The sequence below is a fragment of the Salminus brasiliensis genome, chromosome 1 (assembly GCF_030463535.1).
Source record: "Salminus brasiliensis chromosome 1, fSalBra1.hap2, whole genome shotgun sequence".
Taxonomy (NCBI): domain Eukaryota; kingdom Metazoa; phylum Chordata; class Actinopteri; order Characiformes; family Bryconidae; genus Salminus; species Salminus brasiliensis.
In genome coordinates, this window is record NC_132878.1 from 58,864,788 (window position 1) to 58,885,192 (window position 20,405).

General features: G+C 42.4%; 3 protein-coding genes across 4 annotated transcripts; 2 read left to right on the plus strand and 1 right to left on the minus strand.

Moving 5' to 3' along the window:
- Positions 1 to 4,737: 4,737 nt before the first annotated feature.
- prpf39 (PRP39 pre-mRNA processing factor 39 homolog (yeast)) lies at positions 4,738 to 10,862 on the plus strand. Of its 2 annotated transcripts, XM_072683701.1 has the most exons (14): positions 4,739 to 4,876; positions 5,929 to 6,509; positions 6,612 to 6,737; positions 6,823 to 6,941; positions 7,037 to 7,204; positions 7,331 to 7,502; positions 7,929 to 8,036; positions 8,155 to 8,319; positions 8,717 to 8,843; positions 8,948 to 9,216; positions 9,389 to 9,573; positions 9,795 to 9,869; positions 9,981 to 10,095; positions 10,432 to 10,862. In XM_072683701.1, the coding sequence occupies exons 1-14, from the start codon at positions 4,864 to 4,866 to the stop codon at positions 10,516 to 10,518; spliced, it is 2,310 nt and encodes a 769-aa protein (XP_072539802.1). In that variant the 5' UTR covers positions 4,739 to 4,863; the 3' UTR covers positions 10,519 to 10,862. The 2 variants fall into 2 exon arrangements, with proteins under 2 accessions (XP_072539793.1, XP_072539802.1); XM_072683692.1 differs by having other exon boundaries at positions 4,738 to 4,876; positions 9,981 to 10,523.
- A 1,555-nt stretch (positions 10,863 to 12,417) lies between these two features.
- faua (FAU ubiquitin like and ribosomal protein S30 fusion a) lies at positions 12,418 to 14,768 on the plus strand. The gene is made up of 5 exons (XM_072696866.1): positions 12,418 to 12,491; positions 13,823 to 13,905; positions 14,012 to 14,156; positions 14,413 to 14,468; positions 14,594 to 14,768. The coding sequence occupies exons 2-5, from the start codon at positions 13,831 to 13,833 to the stop codon at positions 14,717 to 14,719; spliced, it is 402 nt and encodes a 133-aa protein (XP_072552967.1). The 5' UTR covers positions 12,418 to 12,491; positions 13,823 to 13,830; the 3' UTR covers positions 14,720 to 14,768.
- Positions 14,769 to 14,902: 134 nt separating this feature from the next.
- Positions 14,903 to 18,117, minus strand: fkbp3 (FKBP prolyl isomerase 3). Its single transcript, XM_072696879.1, has 7 exons — positions 17,976 to 18,117; positions 17,562 to 17,663; positions 16,717 to 16,812; positions 16,450 to 16,585; positions 15,922 to 15,989; positions 15,723 to 15,820; positions 14,903 to 15,141 (listed from the first exon to the last, which is right to left on the minus strand). Exons 1-7 carry the CDS (start codon positions 18,078 to 18,080, stop codon positions 15,087 to 15,089), a joined length of 660 nt encoding a protein of 219 aa, XP_072552980.1. The 5' UTR covers positions 18,081 to 18,117; the 3' UTR covers positions 14,903 to 15,086.
- Between the last annotated feature and the right edge of the window lie 2,288 nt (positions 18,118 to 20,405).

The window sequence follows — 20,405 nt, forward strand, 5'->3', positions numbered from 1 at the left end:
CTGAGATGGAGATTCGAGCTTTAAACATAAGATATAAATCAATTACGTGGAGTTTTTGATTGGTTTTTTTTTTTTATGTCAAACAAGACTCGTTAAAGTCAGTTATGTTACATATTTATGCCACAGAGGGCGACTGGCTCGGTGGCGTCATTTTACGTGAGAGGGCGGGAGCAGTGACGTGCTACCGAGTTTAAATAATGCTGCACAGTCTTTAAAGGGCCCGTACTGTTCAATTCAGTTCAGGTCAAGTGTATTTATATACATTTATATACATTTATATACATAGCTATATACTTTTTCACGAAGCAGCTGTACAGAGATCCGGGTCCGAGCCGCTTATGGGCAAGCTAGTGGCAACAGTGGCAAGAAAAAGCTCCCTCAGGTCGAGAGGAAGAAACCTTCAGAGGAACCAAGACTCAGAAGGGGAACCCATCCTCCCAGTCAGGTTGACACCGGATCATAATAAAAAAAATTTTTTTTTTTAAAACAGGAATAAAGACAACAATAAAACTAAACTGATTTAAGGGGGGGAAATGTGGCGTTAAGCCATACAGGATAAAGATGTGAGTGAGAATGATGAAGTCCTGCAGATAAACAGTCAGAAGCATAGTCCTGCAGTGAGGTGAGGGTGAAACACACTACAGCACATGGGTTTCATTCAATAAGGTGCATAATATGAAGTGTGTGTGCTTTTATATGTTATACAAACAGTAAATAAATAAAGATTTATAAAAAATTAATTTATTTTGTTATGCATGTTCTGTTTCGCTTGTCTTACAAGAAATATGGATCTGAATCTGATTATCTTTGTGCACTGAAAGGTACAGTATATTTTGGGGGGTTGTGGACTATGTTTTAGTGAATTTTATAATATACCAAATATTGCACATGAAGAAAAAAAAAACAACCAGCAAAGGTTGCCTCGCAAGGTGACGAGGGAGAAGGGGGACAAGAAAAAAACTTTTAATTTTTCAACACATGCAGCATTTGACCAGTTTATCAATGGTAGCAGCAGATGCCTTATATAACTTCGGAGTGGAACATTCATCATCAGGACAGCAGAGAGGATCTACACCAGCAGGGTGAGGAAGCACACTGGCAAAATTACAGCTGACCATCCTGCTCTCATCCTGGACATCACCTCTTCCAGACACTCCACTCTGGTAGGAGACCAGCAAAACCAGCACAACACACAAGCTGGTCATCAACCACAGTGGACACCTCACACTCTAGTCTATAAATCTAATTTATAACAGAACTGGGCTTCCAACTTTCACTGGACCAAACTGGACATACCTGCAACACTGTACTGCTACCTAACAATGCAGTAGGATTATTTGCACAGCTGTACAGATGTTCATTTTCTGTAAACGTTTATATCATCTGTAACTTTCTGTACATATAGTTTGTGGATATATGTCTACTCAGGCCACATATGGATATGTAGTGTTCAGAAGTATATATACCTATACCTGTAGAGATCTCTCTTAGCTTCATCAGCTCTTTATTACTTTTTTGTTTAACTTATTATTATTTATTCTATTTATTGCACTTTTCTCTCTTAGTGTAATACTTCTACTACTTGTGTTGCTCACACCAAGTAGAATTCCTTGTATGTGTAACACACCTGGCGAAATAAAGACATTCTGATTCATTCAAAAGTCAAAATACTGAGTTACTGGTCTAATGGTGTCAGGAATGTTTATGTAATGGTGCATATTTACATTAACAACATACAATGCCTATAAACATATTCACCCTTTTGGGTGTTTTTCTCTATATTGCTTTTATAAATGGAATCATGGTCAATATAATTTGACTTTTTGTTTTGTTTAAAGACTTTTTGTTAATGTCAAAGTAAAAATGTATAATACATAAATATTCACACCCTTTGAGGTGACTAGCCTAATTCAACATTCATCAGGTCCATCAGGCAGTTGGTGCTAGTAGTCTTACAGTTGGTGAAGTGGAGCTCACTCGAGTGCAGTGAACATCTAAAAGGTCAAGTTACTGGTTAGTCAGTAGTCATAGATGTCTTGGGGGGGTCTCCTGCATTAGGCTCCTTCTTGCATGGTCACTCAGTTTGTGAGGAGGGCCTGTGCTAGTCTGGAGTGTTCTACATGGTGTGTTTGTAGCCAGGAGTAGGAGGAGTACTGATTAACTAGTAAATAGACCTTTCAGACAGGTGTCTTAATACCACAATAAGGAAATCTCAATACAAAGTGGACTAGTGTACTATGGACTTGGCAAGTCCACGAGTACAAACTCTTGAGGGGGGATTTTCTGAAGTAATTCTGCGATTGAAACAGCAGTGTGGTGTGTAATGCATTCTAGGATATTTGGCCATGTCCACACAAGTCACCTCCTGATGCGTCCTTGATAACACGGGCGGAACAAGAACATGTCTGGGCATTTGAACTGTACCTGGAAAACAGGCTACATTGATCATTTTAATTTTTATGTTATTAAAGACAGTAGCTGGAATTAAGATTTGCTGATTTTGGGTTTGAGTAGCAACAGACGCTGTGTTTACTACTTCTCAATATAAAAAAGGGGTGCACATACGACTGCATAAGACTGTTTATATGTTTCATATGCAGGGGTGCCTTATGAGAGGGTAGGTTAGAATGATTCTAGGGGCCTGTGACTGACAGGGGCCCAAAAAATGTATTTATAAATGTATTAAAATTAAATATTTAAAATGTATTATAAATGTATTTTTGGCAGAAATCTTAGAGTTGGAGGTTCTAGTGTAATATATATAGTGTAATAATAGTTTAATATAGAGCAAAATCCCTGGTAGCACCTCTGTTCATATATACACTGTCACTGTCAAACTATTCATCGTTGTTCACTATAATTTAAAAACGACATTGTTTTCAATCTCAAACAATACCAAACCCTGGGTCACTGATGGCCCTGATGAACAAGAAGAAAATGGCCTTTAGGACTGGTGATATTGGTGAGCGGAAGGTGAGAAGCAGGGTAAGGAGGACTGTAGGAGGAAAATAGAGAACAATCTTCAGTGAGAGACTGAAAGAGGTGTGGAATGGAATGAAGAAAGTGCCAGGCTATAAACTGCCCTGTAACCAGCTGGATGAGGGCTAATTAGTTGAACACTTTCTTTAATAGGTTTGAGACAGACCATTCGCGAAACCATCAACAGGGACATTGCTGCACCACACCCTCCCTTTGTGTCCATCTCAGCTCCCAAACAATGATCAGGCCCACTTTGATCGCTCTCTGTTTTACGCTTTACTTTCAAATGGTCTTTGCTGTTAGTATTGAGGTGTGGAGCAGTGGAACTGTGCTCTGTTCAATACTTTTCGAATGATTTGGGGAGTTGAGGATGAGGTGGATGTGATGATCATCCAACGTCCTGACCTCACTAATGCTCTTGTCACTGAACGCAATTAAATCCTCACAGCAATGCTCCAAAATCTAGAAGCATGCCTTCCCCAGAAAGTAGAGAGAGTTACTTAAACAAAAAAAAACAGGATCAACTCTTTGGTTTTTTAGATTCATTTAGAATCAAGACAAGTTTATTGTCATATGAACAGCAATAACAAGCAGTTACACCGTACAGTGAAATTCTTACTTTACAGTTCCTCCTAAATATCAATAAAAAGAGAGAACTATATATATATATATATATATATATATATATATATATATATATATATATATATATATATATATATCTCAGAATCTGCAGATTCTGAACAGAATGCCACAGAACAACCTGAAAACTCTGGTTATGTTGCCGAAAGTCAGTTGGAAACAAATGGACAGACTGCAGAGGATCTTCTCAAAGAAGCAGAGTTGAGCTCCGAAAGTCCTGCAAATATGGAACTTGAGGATGCGTCCAAAGAGGGAATTGAGGATGCTGTGGGTGATTCTTCTGAGCAAAAACCTACCATGCCATCTGACTCTGACAGGCTTTATAAAGTAGTTGAAGATAACCCTGAAGATTTCAACGGATGGGTCTACTTGCTGCAGTATGTGGAACAAGAGGTGAGTAAAATAAAAAATTAAATAAAATAAAAATTGAACTATATATAGGCAAGAATGTCCTCCGCATGCGCAGAACACATATACCCACTAAGTACACTAAAGTAATTCTAAGAAAATGCAAAAGTTTGCAAATAACGAATTAGTAATTAACAATGTAATGAATTAGCATTAGCAGGTGTCCCAATACTTTTGTCCATATAATATATCCTTTATACACACATTTTGCCCCAGAAAAAAAAACTTTTCACATTCACATTCATGATGAGTGTATATATCTAACAACAGTCTCTCTCAAGTATATATACAGTAGTCATAATTAATACAAATAACTGTTATATAGAAATAACATATAGTATGTTATTTCTTGCATTACTGCAGTTCGTACCTACCACCGAAAGCTTTTGGATATGTTTATTTATTTATTTATTGATTTTATGGACAAATATGCAGCTTGCCCAGTGAAATAGATCAAGCAGGGTTGTATTTACACGTTTACAGCCAAAGAACCCGTGCTGATGTTGAAATACACTCGCAGTTAACGCTATTTGTGGCTATTTTTGTAGTTCTAACCAACTGTTACACATAAACCGGTCCTATTCAAGCCACCAATTGGGAGTACGCCCTGTTACTGATCGACGGGCGGTTTAAAACAGGCCTCAGGCAGCAGCCGACAAATACAGCAGCGCCAACGCACTCACACCTGGAGCTGCCCGTCAACTGCGCATGCGGAGAACATTCTTGCCCTTCAGCGTCGCCGTGTGTAGAATGAGAGCGCGCTGCCGCGACCACATGTTGTCGGAGAGATAACTTCACACAAGTTCAGATAAATCAGCGACAAAGCAACATTTCATGGAACATTCTGGTAAGTTAGGACGCCAGCACAAGCTTGCGCCGTATTTCTCCGGCAGCGGCTGTTCTCTGCTCTTTGGGTGGGCGAAAGGATACCGTGAGTTAGCTGGCTAAGCTAGCGCGAGTGGTGCTAGCGCTTAGCTTTGTAACAGCGGGCTAGGCCCAAAACCACACCAAGGTTGTTCGCCTTGTAGCTAGTTGATTATTTTATATATTAAAAAAGCGTTTAACGTGTGTAGTTAAACGTTGAGAATCGCGTACGTTTAACCGACCATCTGTTCAGATCTGTGAACAGGAGGGGAAAAAAAAGCACGGTCGTTTATCAGCCAGTAAATGACGCGTTATTTAATTAGCAAGTCAGCTAGCTAGCTAGCTGCTAGCTAACAGAAGTTGTGCAGCTTTAGGTGGCGAGTTAGTTCATTGCTTACTTAAAATCTCTGCACTAAATGTGTTTTGGGGTGAAGTTAGGACGTTATTTCTGTGGATCTTTTGTAGTGTACTTTTAGCAACTTTGTGGTGGTTATAGGTAGTGCTAGCTAGCGTAGATTATGGACCACACCGTTTCTGCTTGTTAGCAGGGGCTGACGCGGCTCGTTCAAGCCGCAAGGTAGCATAGCGAGCTACTAAGTATCTACGTGGGAAGTTAAATATGGGTGGATATTCTGGTGTTCGAGTAATAACTTTCATCGATTTCGTGCATATGCATGTGATCTGAGCAGTTTCTCAGCTTGATGGTGTAAGCACGATGGCTTTGGGGTTCAGTGGGTTCTGTACAATGACTACTTTGTCGCTCTTATAGACAAACCCAGTACAGTTTGACTTGTACAAACGCACGATTGGTTGGTCGACAGACTCACAAAACCACATTCTCCTGAATGCAGTGGTTTTAATTGTCTAGGTTTAAGTAGGCTTTGTGTTTGTCTGGAGTGAATGAGCGCGTTAAACTGTAGCTGCCTCAAGTACTTCTGCAATTGTTTGCAGTGTGTACTTTTACTAAGCTGTAGTGTGCAAGACCATATTGCCCCACCTATAGTAACACTTGATACTGTTTTTCTAATTCTTTAGATCTGGATATTTCAGACGAGCCCATGACAGGGATGGTTGATACAAACACCCCTGACAATGGGGACTCTACCGCTGTGGAAGGTGCAGGGGATGGTTTCATTTCTGACCTTCCCAACATAACCCAGGATGCTCAGTGGCCAATGGACCAAGTACCTGACACTCTTGCTGCTCTTGCAAGCCAGCAGGACCCAGAACCTCCGGTGCCGCCGGCTGTCCCAGTGGAGCAGTACCAGCAGATTTCTGTGGATGAGCATTCGAAATCTGCGGAGCCAAAATCTGCAGATTCTGAACAGAATGCCACAGAACAACCTGAAAACTCTGGTTATGTTGCAGAAAGTCAGTTGGAAACAAATGGACAGACTGCAGAGGGTCTTCTCAAAGAAGCAGAGTTGAGCTCCGAAAGTCCTGCAAATATGGAACTTGAGGATGCGTCCAAAGAGGGAATTGAGGATGCTGTGGGTGATTCTTCTGAGCAAAAACCTACCATGCCATCTGACTTTGACAGGCTTTATAAAGTAGTTGAAGATAACCCTGAAGATTTCAACGGATGGGTCTACTTGCTGCAGTATGTGGAACAAGAGGTGAGTCTGGTGTAGCTAAGTAAAATAAAAAATTGAACTGTGGGTAAAGAGCCATGTAAAGTTTCTTGAAGAGGCTGAATGGTCTTTGCTTGTCTGTTCCAGAATCACATTTTGGCTTCGAGAAAGGCATTTGATGAGTTTTTCCTACACTATCCCTACTGCTACGGTTACTGGAAGAAATATGCAGACATTGAGAAAAAACATGGTTACATACAAGAAGCAGATGAGGTAAGGTTCCTTTTGTCAGCGCACATTTTGTTACACTGTTAGTTACGTTAGATTGAAGTCTTACTTCTGCATCTTTCTTTTTCAGGTGTACCGCAGAGGTCTGCAGGCCATCCCATTAAGTGTTGACTTGTGGCTTCACTATATTGCTTTTCTAAGGGAGAACCAAGACAACAGTGATGGGGAAGCTGAAAACCGCATACGAGCGTAAGTATATGCTTTTTACTGATTACAAAAAGGTGAGATTTTAATTAAACATTTATTAATTTTTTCCGTATTCTTTTTTCCGTATTTTCCTTCAGTGCTTATGAGCATGCAGTTCTAGCTGCGGGTACAGACTTCCGTTCAGATCGTCTGTGGGAAGCGTATATAAACTGGGAGACTGAACAGGAGAAGCTTGCCAATGTTACAGCTGTCTATGACCGTATCCTGGGTATTCCTACTCAGCTGTATTCCCAGCATTTCCAGAGGTTTGTACTATTACTACTATATAAACTGATTGTTTTAAGTTGTCTAATAAGAAGTGCCAGGGAATTCTGATCTGGGCATCTGATTTCATGATTGTGCTGTTACCAACACATGCTTGGTCTGTTCAGGTTCAAAGATCACGTGCAGAACAATAATCCCAAGCACTTCCTGTCTGAAGAGGAGTTCGTTCAGCTGAGGTTGGAACTTGCTGCTGCCAATAAGCCCAGTGGAGAAGGAGAGGAGGAACCCCCCAGTGAGGAACTTCCACCTGGCACTGAAGACCTTCCTGACCCTGCCAAGGTGAGAATCCAACCCTCACTCTTTGTGGGTATGAAACATGCCAGAGACAGGGAGGGTCCTACCTGATGCTGGAGAGAAGCAAAACTGTGCAAGTTTGAAGAGGTGTCTTTCCGTTAGCAGCCAGTGAATACCTGAGGATTCCAGTTGGCATCCATTCAGGGACTCGAGATAAAAGTGGGACGGGACCGTGGCGGAATGACACCGTCCCTCAACCCCTCTCCCCCCCCCCAGCAGCACGGCTTGGGCCACAGCTGATGTGCAGGGTGTGCATACCATACTTATTCCAACGCAAGATTCCACTTGTTTCTCTCGAGCTCATGGTGATGTAAACCCTTGGTAGCTGGACATGCAGTTTGCACATCACTCGAGATAAGTTGAATGTATGCCTTTAATGTGGGTTCTCATGAAATTGTTTTTCCCCCCTAGAGAGTCACCGAAATCGAGAACATGCGGCACAAGGTGATCGAGGCACGCCAAGAGATATTTAACCACAATGAACATGAAGTCAGCAAGCGCTGGGCTTTTGAGGAAGGGGTAAGGCTTGTTTCCTTTTCTAATGGTTTGGTGGTGCTGTTTTATTTATTTTTAATAAAAATATGGTGGGTCAAGTGGAGATGAACTTCTAAAACTAACTGTCTACCCTCTCAAATAGATCAAGCGTCCATATTTCCACGTAAAGGCCTTGGAGAAGACTCAGCTCAGCAACTGGAGGGAGTACCTGGACTTTGAACTGGAGAATGGGACGCCAGAACGCGTAGTGGTTCTGTTTGAGCGGTGCCTGATTGCCTGTGCCCTTTACGAGGAGTTCTGGTTAAAGGTAAATGGAGCTCCTTTCGCAGAGACTTTTCCTCCCTCCTTCCCCATCAACGATTTCACTTCCTCAGTAAAACTTCCTGCACTCTTTGCGTGTAACGTTGATATTTGACTGTATCTGTTGTATTAGGGGATGGCCAGCTTGCCACACAAGATTTGACTCCAGCATTTGCCAACTTCGTTGCATCTCTCCGTCTCCCACTACCTTACAGAAACTTATCTTATTGGTTCCATAAAGGTGCTGATGGGTTTAAAACAGAAATTCTCAAAACGATCTTGTCAATGGAAATTCACTAGTGCAGGAATCTGAAATGAAAGCTTAATTTCTGTGTTCTTTTCCCATTTCTTTCTTTTATTCCCTCTCTGTGTGTATCCCTCTTTTTCCTTCTTTACTTCTTAAGTATGCCAAGTACTTGGAGAGCTACAGCACCGAGGGAGTGAGACATGTGTACAAGAAGGCATGCACCATCCACCTGCCCAAGAAGCCTACCATCCATTTTCTGTGGGCAGCTTTTGAGGAACAACAAGGTAATTTTTAACCACACCTTCGATTAAACCAGGCAGTCTGAAGAACTGTGATATTGTAGGTATAGCACCTTACATGAGTTTTAAGTTTTGGCTTATTTCTCCAGGAAACATTGAGGAAGCACGAGGTATCCTGAAGAGTCTAGAGGAGGCGGTTCCAGGCCTGGCCATGGTGAGACTACGTCGGGTGAGCCTAGAGCGTCGTCATGGGAACTTGGATGAGGCTGAAGCTCTACTGCGGGACGCTATTCAGAATGGAAAAAGCGCAACTGAATCATCGTTCTACTCTGTGAAACTAGCGAGACAGCACCTTAAAGTGCAGAGGAGTATTGGAAAGGCTAGAAAAGTACTGCTAGAGGCCATCGAAAAAGATGAGGTAAGGATAAATTACGGCCATAGCCATGGCCAAGTTGCGCTGAGTAGTTATATACATGTTATATGAAAGTCTTTTTAGCAGTGGAAAAGTTTAGTGAGCCTGACCTGCAGAGTCTACTGTAACATTGGAACTTTAAACGTCTTGACTGAGTAGTGTATGAACTGTGTTTCAGACCAGTCCTAAGCTGTATTTGAACTTGCTGGAGCTGGAGTACAGTGGGGATGTGCAGCAGAATGAAGCAGAAATCCTAGCATGCTTTGATCGAGCCATCAACAGCCCAATGCCTTTGGAGTCACGTGTCACTTTCTCACAACGCAAAGTGGACTTTCTTGAGGACTTTGGCAGTGATATAAATGTGTAAGTAAATTCTTGTAATATTCTCATTTTCATCCATGTTTGGTTTTCTTGTACATGTAAAACATATTTCCAGGAACATCAGTCAAAATGAGGTTTATGAGCCATATCCTGAAGGTGATGCAGAAACACTTGGTAGAATGTCTGACTGGTCCTGGTTTGTTGCTCTAGGGGAAAAGCGATGAATTAATTTTCATACACTAAAACATTTTGCTTCTGTTCAGGTTTGTGACCGCATATGAACAACATCAGAAACTTCTGAAAGAACAAGAATCCACAAAAAGAAAAGCAGAGAATGGGTGAGTACCTCCTGAAACTGTTTGTTTATTTATTATTTCAAAATATATATATATTTTTTTCAGTGGTATTATCTGCATGCTTTAAAATGCCGGTCATGTTCACTTATGCAGGTCTCAAGAGCCAGACTCGAAAAGGCAGCGTGTGGATGATGCCTCTGCAGCATCAGGCCAAATGATGCCTGACATGCAAGCCAACCATGGGTACAACTATAACAACTGGTATCAGGTTAGTGTTTGCTCGGCTACTGTATGGAAAGGGCTGAAGAATCTGGTCAATGGGCAGTCAATTTTGAGTACTGATCTATGGTCGTTAGCTAGCGTTAAGCATTAAAATGGGGTGTTATTAAATTTCACTTTTTCTACCAAGAGAATGCATCGGTCAAGCTCAGTCTGCTTGATCCCACAAGCACCATCCAATCATGTGACCAGTATGAGTACTGGTCATAGAGTGCTATGGAGACACAGGTTGTTCAGGACTAGTTTGATGCTTAAGGTTTTTTTTAAATTTGTTTTTATTTTTTTTTTAAATGATCTAATTACTGTCCTTTTTGCATCTTTACAGCAATACAACACATGGGGAACCCAGAACTCCTGGGGCCAGTATGGCCAGTATCAGTACAACCAGTACTACCCTCCACCCCCCACATGATGACCTGAAGTGTGATTGAACTTTGTCCTTTTTATCCATTCTTACTGATTCTCATTGACATTCTCAGTCATTTGACCGTTTACTTTGTGTTTCGAGCATGTGCGTTGCAGATGAGTTTTCCTTCTGTGGAGAAAGTGCAAATAAGTTTAATTTTAGCTTGGTTTAGTGTGGTCTCTTTTTGGAAATTTAGTAGATCGACCCTTTTTGTATGAAAAAATCTCAACCTTAATTCGTTAACCTTAACTCTGCTCTCCTAAATGTGATCGTGTTTTCAGAGCCAAAAGTGAAATGAAGTTTTTAGTTTGACCTTTTGAATTTCATAATAAAGAGATTGATATCCTTGACTCCTTGTCATTTCTGTCTGATGTACTTCTCTTAGTCACATCTAATTCCATTTGTTCATAATTCTTAGGAGCAGTGGAGCACAAAGCCTTTCAGAGGTGTTGCCTGTTAATTACATGAGAATCACTGCTGTTTAGTAGATAAAGAATGACTGGTAATAGATAAGCTAGTCTGGCTGCGCACCTTTTTAATAGTAAAGCTTTATTAGCAAGAGGAAGCTCAGTAGATGGGGAGTTTAGTTTTGAGGCAGAAATAGCAGTCAGAGTTTTTAAACCTGGACGCCTGATTGTGTGGATTTATGTATTTATTTTTAAATTTTATTTATGCTTAAGTGTTTCAGCTTAATTTAAGGCCAGTGTAAATAATGTAGCAAGCCCAGATGCTGACCAATGCTCAGAATTTCATGCAGGTGTAAGTTGGGGGCGGTGTATCAGTAAATAGAATTAGTCTGTACCTCAGTTAAGTTTAATCTTAAAGTTCAGGATTGTTCTGCTGTAATGTTCTCTCAAGCTTCTATAAGTTGGCCTTGTCTTTGGGTTTGGGTTCACAAGTCTTTGAGGCACAGTGTAAAATGTCCTTTTTGTGATATATATAACTAATATTAATGCAAAAAAGTTCCCAGCTGATCTTTACCACACGTCCACAAACACCCACAAGATGCAGTGAGTGATATGTAATAGATTATTTTCTTCTGCTAACATTAACTGTAATGCAAATACTTTTGCATGTAATCCTGATGGCCATATTTACTATTTGTCACAAACTTTTTTCCTGATGTTTAAAAGTATATTTTCCAGTGTGATCACACGTTTTTCTGACATGTCTTTTTTTATCAGTCCAAACAGAAAATATGTGCAAAATTTATAATTTCCAAATCAATAATATTTTTGTGAAAACACTTTTTTTTGGAAGTATTTTGGAAGGAAGGGAGCAGCAACACTGTGCCCCCTTTTGCTACAGCATAACATGAACCGTGAAGATTTGATTGCATGCAGCCACAATAGCATTAATGAGATCAGGTACTGATCATGTACTGTTTTCAACACAGCTCACTGGACACGATTTAAACATCAATGTGAGTTAATGTACCTTAACTGACTACCTGCTCTTACGCCCTGCATATTTATTCCCCCGACATAAACTCATGGCATCTGCGTGCTTTAGTGGGGATTGGGCAGAGCTGAACTACTGTACACTGAATAAGGGGATATGTATAAAGGCATTGTTAGAAAAAGTAGGAAGGTTACAGGATGTGGGCCCTTTAAAGCAGCTGAATGTACTGATTAGCAGCGTCTTCATTCTTTTGGACAATTTCAGTCGTGGTAGGCCTGCTAAGGAAGAGCCGCTGTGTCCGCAGGTTTCCCCTCCAACCAAACAGCAGAAGCTCGTACGACCAAGGGTCTTCAAGACTGAGGCCAACTTATTAAACGTGTAGACAGAAAATGCTAGGAAGACAGATCTTCAGCCATACCGCTCCTCTCTGAATAATATTGGCGACCCCTGGCCTCACGGGGGGTGTCGTCTACACGTGACGTATGCTCTTCCCGGCACTCTTTCTCCTACACATGCGCACACCGGGCTCTGCGCAGGTCCTTTTTTCGCTCAGTGTGGATCGACGAGCACCGTGCGGTGTAAGGCCCGTCTCTAACTTCATTAATTTATCCATTTAAGCTTTCAGAGTCGCGTCTGAATGCGTTTACGAGTCTGTCTTAAACCTTAGAAAACATGCTTGGCAAGTTTCTGTGTCGATATGTGGCAAATTGAGAATGTTTGGCTAGTTTTCTGACCTCGTGTCTCTGGCGAGTCGTGTAGCCAGTGAGCTAAGCCCAGTTAGCTAGCTAGCTAGGCGACGCTAAAGCTAAGGCCCGCACTCACTCACTGCAGTTGGCGTGTACTTTTCTCCCGCACTGTAAATCGCTTTGGTTGTGCACTTTGAGATTTTTTCGTGGTTGTTTAATAAGTTTAGACTACTGTTATGTAAAAGTAAAGCTAACTTCCGTTGAAATATCTCCCTTCACCTAACGTTAGCTCGTTAGTGTGTAGATGGAGGTTCGTTATGTAGCTAACGATAATGCTGCATCGGTTTTTATCAAGACAGTGGATGGATTAGCAGAACAGAAGAGACAGCTATCAGACCATAACATTTATACCTTCTGTAATCTCGTTAGAAAGTGGTTGCTATTAGAATAGAGGCTCCGGAGCAGTCACACATGAGCTGACGGTCTCCATGTGACGGGCAGGGGTATAAAGCACCCCTCCCAGCATTGGGCTGTAGAGCTGTGGGACTGTGTTCTCCATCCAGTAGCTTTGGAACGAGTTCGAGGGGTGTTTGTGAGCCATAACTAAGCATCCAACACCAGTACCTGGCCTCAATTACGCTCAGGTGGCTAAATGCAATCAAATCCTCACATTGGTGTTATAACAACTGATGCACAGGCTTCTGCCCTTTTTCCTGGACTACAAACCCATGGAAGGCCATCTTTTAATATTCTCTTGCTCCTCTTCCAGCTATGAATGTCAAATGGGATCCTTTAAAATTAGGGTTGGGGAATGCCAAGCTAGTAATTAGTGTTTTCTGCTGCTGTCATGCACAAATCTTGTATTGAAAATGGCAACTGTACAGGAGAAAGAAACTTGAACTGAAAGTCTACATAAAGATGTTGTTCAAAGTAATTTTATAGCTTTTCTGTTGCTCCATTCGACATGGAAATTGACTCCACCCTAAGGGCAATCTGATTCAAATGATGGTGATAAACTGTAAAAATGGACATATAAGGCTTTTGCATGACTGTGGGAATATGCTGAATGTATGAAACTTTCATGTTGAGGTAAATTGGAATGCATAGGTTTAGTTGGTGTTTTTAGGCTTTTGAAATGAAGCCTAAATATGCGAGTAAATGGTGAAAGTAAACTGCTTGAAATGACTGAAAAATAACAATCTCCTCATTTCCCACACCCTCAGAAATCACCATGCAGCTCTTCGTGCGTGCACAGAACCTACACACCCTTGAGGTGACAGGACAGGAGACTGTCCAGGACATAAAGGTGAGTAATGTATTATCACCTTTGAATGCAATTGCATTATCTCGGAGTACTGCCCATTATTTATGTTTGTGTGAAGAAAACTAACAAAAGCTGTTCTGTTTCTTAGGCCCATGTCCAAACATTGGAAGGTCTGTCTGTGGAGGACCAGGTCCTTATGCTGGCTGGTACCCCACTGGAAGATGATGCTACCCTTCTGAACTGTGGTGTTTTGGAGCACTGCACCCTGGAGGTGGCTGGCAGACTTCTGGGAGGCAAGTATAGGCTTTGCCAAAGTAACATGGCAGAATTAAAGCCACTTTTTTTATCTTGACTCTTTTGAAGGAGATGCATGAATTATTTGAGGATTTTTGCCTCAATTTGAGTGAACTTCCTGCTCTTAAACAGGCAAAAGAATATTGTATCTCATAAGTTTAGGTTCATTTGATATTGTCTACTAAAACAGACTTCAGATTTCTACTTACGATGTAGTTTGGAAGTAATGGGCCTTGTTCTTTGCGTTCTTCATAGGTAAGGTACACGGTTCTCTGGCTCGTGCCGGTAAAGTGCGAGGACAGACACCCAAGGTGAGTGCAAAGGCCATGCTTTGCTTTTAAGCTGTTTGAGGCAGTTCCAAGTCATGGTAATCCTCATTCATTCCTCAGAGGTGGGTTAGCAATATGATTAACTTTGTTCCTCTTGATGTTTTCAGGTGGACAAACAGGAGAAGAAGAAAAAGAAGACTGGCCGTGCTAAGCGCCGCATTCAGTACAACCGCCGCTTTGTGAATGTGGTGCCCACCTTCGGAAAGAAGAAGGGTCCCAATGCCAACTCCTAAATTGTTATGGAGAAACTTGTTCATAATAAAGATGCTGTTTGAAAACAAATCTCTTTGCCTCATTAGTTTCTACTGACTGGGGCTTGACTCCTTGGCATGGTTCTTTAGACATGGCTTTGGTCAACTGGTTCTAGTAAAGCAGATTGAAACGTGTGCAGAGGTGGCAATGAATGAACACACAACTCTAGATCAAGGGTGTTTTTATTGTAACTTCTCAAACATGCACAACATTGGGTGAGCAAGAGTTAAAGGCCAACACAAACATGACCTCAATGAATGATCCTCTGTTGAATTTAAGTAATACATGGCAGATGGACCTGTACATGAGCAGTTCTGGACAATAATTGCACGCTAGTTTAGGCATGTATTAATCAATGGACACCAATTCAACCTCAAAAATGAGTTTAGCATTTGGTGGGATTCTGGTTTAAAGAGAATTAAGGAAAACTGAAGTCTCACAGGATTGTAAAAAGAAACTCAACAGCACTATAGGTAAAGATTGAGTTTTTCAACAGCGCATAAGGTCATACATCAAGATTATACACATTATTCCAGCATGAACTGTAATTCTTAAGATCAGATGTTGCACTTCTGCTTCCGAATCATTTCCAAATTCTCTGACCCTGTTTCCCCATGTCCAGCATGTGCTTCAGCTGAGATGCATGAAGCAACCCAACCCCATCTTTTTTTTGCACTGCCACTACTGCAACGTAATTGGACAGCCAAACATGCCTGCAGGAGAGCTTTAGCTGGCACTTCTGTTACATTAAAAGACAGACACCCACACTGACTAGCGTTGCACTGAGTGATGGGGTGAGCTAGGCCAATTATGTTCTTTGGGACTCCTGGCCACTGAGACTATGGCATAACCAGTAACCTCCTGGTAATTGGGTACCGTTAGATGGCTGCACTACTAAGAAACACCTTCTAATTTAAATTTGATTTACATTATTTTAGCAATGCTTTTTTTCCCCTTCAACATTCAGACACTATAAAAGGATACTTGGATTCAGGAACCCCTTTTTTACCGTAAGCCCACTCTGACTCGATTTCCAACCGTGCAGTCTCACCTTTACTCATGGTCAGGAGACCCTCATCCCACTGTGTGATTGAATGGAAAAAAAATATTAAAATAACATCAGCGATAAACATCCTCATACAGAAAGACCCCCTCCCCTCTCACATGATTACCAAAAACTCACCCCTTTGATAACTTTGCCCATCCCAACCTTAAAAGAAAGTGGTTTGGCCTGTTTCTTCTTCCGTGCACCTGCAAAGATGATAGTAGCCGCTTATTAATGTTGGTATGATGCTATATGCATCTCAGTTACTATATGCATTTATGAAGTGGTACCTTTATAGGGGACCTTTATGTAAAGTAACCATGAAGTGGTCAAAGTAAATGCAGCTAATGGTTTCATGTAGTGTAACAAATTGCAAAAATAAAATAAATAAAACAAATGCTGGTCAAATTACTAAAATATTATTTATTATATATTATATAAAAATATTTTGCAGATTTTTCAAGTGTAAATTAGTAAAGAAACTTAATATAGCAGTTTATGCATGTTCACAACTCATATTGAATAAGAAAAATATGTTCTGCATTTTTGTTTTAATATGTTTCACCTGCAGAAAAGAATAACACATGTAATTTAACCAGGGGTGCATAAACCTTTGCATAAGTCTGTGCATTATATGTATAGCCGTGTGAAATTCATAAAGCATACCTGTAGGGATGTTTGTGTCAAAGACCGTGCCATCCTCAAGTGTGCCAGTGTACCAACATGCTACTGTATCACCCTTCTTGGGGAAGTTGGTCTTATCCCCTTTCTTTAACACTGCTTTTGTGAACTTGGGGGGACCCTGTACATTGAAAACCAAAACATGTCCATGCTTACATTACAATGAACCCACTGTAACAGCAAATAGCATACTGTGAATCTGTACTTTAGCCATCTCAAAATGTGTTACGCCCTAACACTCCAACACGATACCTCATCCACAACTTCTGTCTTTTCTTTGGATTTGTCATCAATTTTCACAGCCTTCACTTCCTGGGTCACCTCCTCCACTTCTGTGCCTTTAAACCGCTGCAATTAACACCAGAAAAGGATGGTCATCACCGGCAAGTTTAAAAAAAAATGTGTCATCTCAAGCCGGTTAAGACAGCAGACCAGCTTTTGGTGTTTGTTTAATAAGAAATACTTTCAGTACCCCACATAAGGGAAAAAAAACACACAAAAGGTTTACATAGTAGGGGTTGTACCAAGACCATGAACAATTCATTCTCCTAACAGATTCAGGTACATACAACTGCCCCTGACTTGATGCAGCTATTTGATATCCCGTTATTTAACCAGACAGCTGAAATGCCAGTTTGTCTAAACATTATAACAAACGTGTTATAAATGAATAAATCTGGCAGAAAGACAGAAACTAATGGAGCTACCAGCACGGGACCCACCTTACCCCCCCCCCCCCCCCCCCAAAAAAAAAACAACACACCTGCCAGTTTGACTGTAAAGAAATTAACATCAGTCATTGAGGAGTCAGCCAGTGCATCCCTAATAAATAATGCACAACTAGAGAAACTATGTATTAGCAGGTCAAGTGTGCTCACAACAGACTTCAGGCAACCCAGGTTTAGCTGGTCTACCAGTCTGGCCATAAGGCATTTTTGTTTTTGCGCCAGACAGTCCATCTGGTCGACTAACTGGACACCAGCAGGGATCTTAATGACCACCAAGACCACCTTAGACCCATCATCACAAGACTGTGACAGCTGGAGCTTTTCATCATGATTTCCAAGTAAAGCACTGTAAATGCAGATAATACTCACCTTGCTCTCGAAAAGCTGGTTGTAGGCTACAATTAGCTGCTCCTTTTTTGCAGTCTTTGCAACATTCTTGATATTTCCTAGAAGCTTGTGCTCGGCGAGGAACTGTAAGCACAAAGAAATACTGCACTACAATCTGCACTGCAGTACTGACAACAGCCTTAAAAGCACACACACACACACACACACACACACACACTTAAAGACCGCTGGGGCTATAAAAAACAGTCCAGATATAGTTTCAACTGCAGCATAATGCAGTAAGAGGGCTCAGCTCCATCAGCACTGCTGTAGCTGCTGTAGCTATGGACACCACACAGCTAGCTAATGCTAGCCTGCTCAGCTATCGTGCAGCTGCAGCACAGCTCAGGGTGCTAAAAAACGAGTTCACGGGCTCGGTGTAGGAACACAGCATACCGAATGACATGCGTTATCTTGGATAAACTTGATCAGGTCCTTTTTAGGCACGTCGTCACCCTTCAGTTGCTCATCGCTCCATTCTCGTGTTGGTTCAGCAGCCATTTTCCTCGCAAACTTCACGACCTTTCACTCCGCGCGTGTGACAGTAACAGCCAACCAGAGCGCTTTATGCTCCTGCGCGCCTCAGGACCAGGACTGCCAGCCACAGCACATGCCACCATGTACATAGCACGTCTGAAATAGCACACAGAGGAGCGTGTAGCGCTCAAAACGACGTGGACGTCCCAACTGTGATTGTTATATGTAGAGTCTTTTTAAAGATTCATGTTATTCCAGCCTAAAATGTGAAGAGAGGTATATTCCGTCTCTACTACAAAAATATATAAAATAACGCCAATTGTCTTGTTGCCGGGTGTTAGCTGGCACTACAACTGGCACATTTTAAAACAGCCAGCATGCCGGCACACCAACCAGCGCATCCTAAAGCAGCTGGCACACCAACCAGCGCATCCTAAAGCAGCTGGCACACCAACCAGCGCATCCTAAAGCAGCTGGCACACCAACCAGCGCATCCTAAAGCAGCCGGCACACCAACCAGCACATCCTAAAGCAGCTGGCACACCAACCAGCGCATCCTAAAGCAGCTGGCACACCAACCAGCGCATCCTAAAGCAGCCGGCACACCAACCAGCGCATCCTAAAGCAGCTGGCACACCAACCAGTGCATCCTGAAGCAGCCGGCACACCAACCAGCGCATCCTAAAGCAGCTGGCACACCTACCGGCACATCCTAAAGCAGCTGGCACACCTACCGGCACATCCTAAAGCAGCTGGCACACCAACCAGCACATCCTAAAGCAGCTGGCACACCTACCGGCACATTCTAAAGCAGCTGGCACACCAACCAGCGCACCCTAAAGCAGCTGACACACCAACCAGCGCATCCTAAAGCAGCTGGCACACCTACCGGCACATCCTAAAGCAGCTAGCACACCAACCAGCACATCCTAAAGCAGCTGGCACACCAACCAGCGCATCCTAAAGCAGCTGGCACACCTACCTGCACATCCTAAAGCAGCTGGCACACCAACCAGTGCATCCTGAAGCAGCCGGCACACCAACCAGCGCATCCTAAAGCAGCTGGCACACCTACCGGCACATCCTAAAGCAGCTGGCACACCAACCAGCACATCCTAAAGCAGCTGGCACACCTACCGGCACATTCTAAAGCAGCTGGCACACCAACCAGTGCACCCTAAAGCAGCTGGCACACCAACCAGCGCATCCTAAAGCAGCTGGCACACCAACCAGCGCATTCTAAAGCAGCTGGCACACCAACCAGCGCATCCTAAAGCAGCTGGCACACCAACCAGCGCATCCTAAAGCAGCCGGCACACCAACCAGCGCATCCTAAAGCAGCTGGCACACCAACCAGTGCATCCTGAAGCAGCCGGCACACCAACCAGCGCATCCTAAAGCAGCTGGCACACCTACCGGCACATCCTAAAGCAGCTGACACACCAACCAGTGCATCCTAAAGCAGCTGGCACATCAACCAGCGCATCCTAAAGCAGCTGACACACCAACCAGTGCATCCTAAAGCAGCTGGCACATCAACCAGCACATCCTAAAGCAGCTGGCACATCAACCAGCGCATCCTAAAGCAGCTGGCACACCTACCGGCACATCCTAAAGCAGCTGGCACACCTACCGGCACATCTTACAGCAGCTAGCACACCAACATGGACATCCTAAAAAACCTGACACACCAGCCGGCACATCTTAAAGCAGATCTGCCAAAGCAGCCGGCACACCATCCAGCACATTTTAAAGCCGCCAGCACACCAACCGGCACATCCTAAAGCTGCCGGCACATCAACCGGCAAATCTTACAACAGCTAGCACACCAACTGGCACATCTTAAAATAGTTAGCAAACCAAAAGGGACACCCTAAAACATTTGACACACCATCCGGCACCAACTTAGCTAATATAATATAATCACATTAACAATATAATCACATGAATTGTAGCTCAGTAAAATATAACACATAGTGCCACAGTTAGCTGTAAAGGCTTGTCATCAGAACTACATAAACAGACTGTGTTCATTTGGCACCACAATGTTGATAACTTTAGTCATGATTTTATTCAGATTTTTTTAGGCATTTAAGAGTTATCTGATTACTGATCAGGTAGATTACACAGCAGGTCTTGTCCCTTGGAGAGGGAGGGGGTTGTTAGAAAATGCCTGAAAATGCTGTGAGATTAGAGCTAGCTAATTGTGTGAGTTGTAAGCCTGGCCAAATGCTGAATATACTGCCCCAATATAAAGTGACATTTTCCTTTACGATACATAAAAAAGTCACTTGTACAAGCATGCATTTTAATAAAACACATTCAGCTCTAAAACACTTCTGTGGTTCC

What these genes read in the sequence shown, in the direction of transcription:
- prpf39 (XM_072683692.1), top strand. An exon ending in GCTGAAAACCGCATACGAGC is followed by an intron (nt 6,942 to 7,036) that starts GTAAGTATATGC and finishes ATTTTCCTTCAG; the next exon opens with TGCTTATGAGCATGCAGTTC. An exon ending in AGCTTTTGAGGAACAACAAG is followed by an intron (nt 8,844 to 8,947) that starts GTAATTTTTAAC and finishes TTATTTCTCCAG; the next exon opens with GAAACATTGAGGAAGCACGA.
- faua (XM_072696866.1), top strand. Translation starts at nt 13,831, where the DNA reads ATGCAGCTCTTCGTGCGTGCACAGAACCTACACACCCTTGAGGTGACA. An exon ending in AGACTGTCCAGGACATAAAG is followed by an intron (nt 13,906 to 14,011) that starts GTGAGTAATGTA and finishes TCTGTTTCTTAG; the next exon opens with GCCCATGTCCAAACATTGGA. An exon ending in GGCTGGCAGACTTCTGGGAG is followed by an intron (nt 14,157 to 14,412) that starts GCAAGTATAGGC and finishes CGTTCTTCATAG; the next exon opens with GTAAGGTACACGGTTCTCTG.
- fkbp3 (XM_072696879.1), bottom strand. Translation starts at nt 18,080, where the DNA reads ATGGCTGCTGAACCAACACGAGAATGGAGCGATGAGCAACTGAAGGGT. An exon ending in ACCAGCTTTTCGAGAGCAAG is followed by an intron (nt 16,813 to 17,561) that starts GTGAGTATTATC and finishes TGTTAATTGCAG; the next exon opens with CGGTTTAAAGGCACAGAAGT. An exon ending in TGACACAAACATCCCTACAG is followed by an intron (nt 15,990 to 16,449) that starts GTATGCTTTATG and finishes TCATCTTTGCAG; the next exon opens with GTGCACGGAAGAAGAAACAG.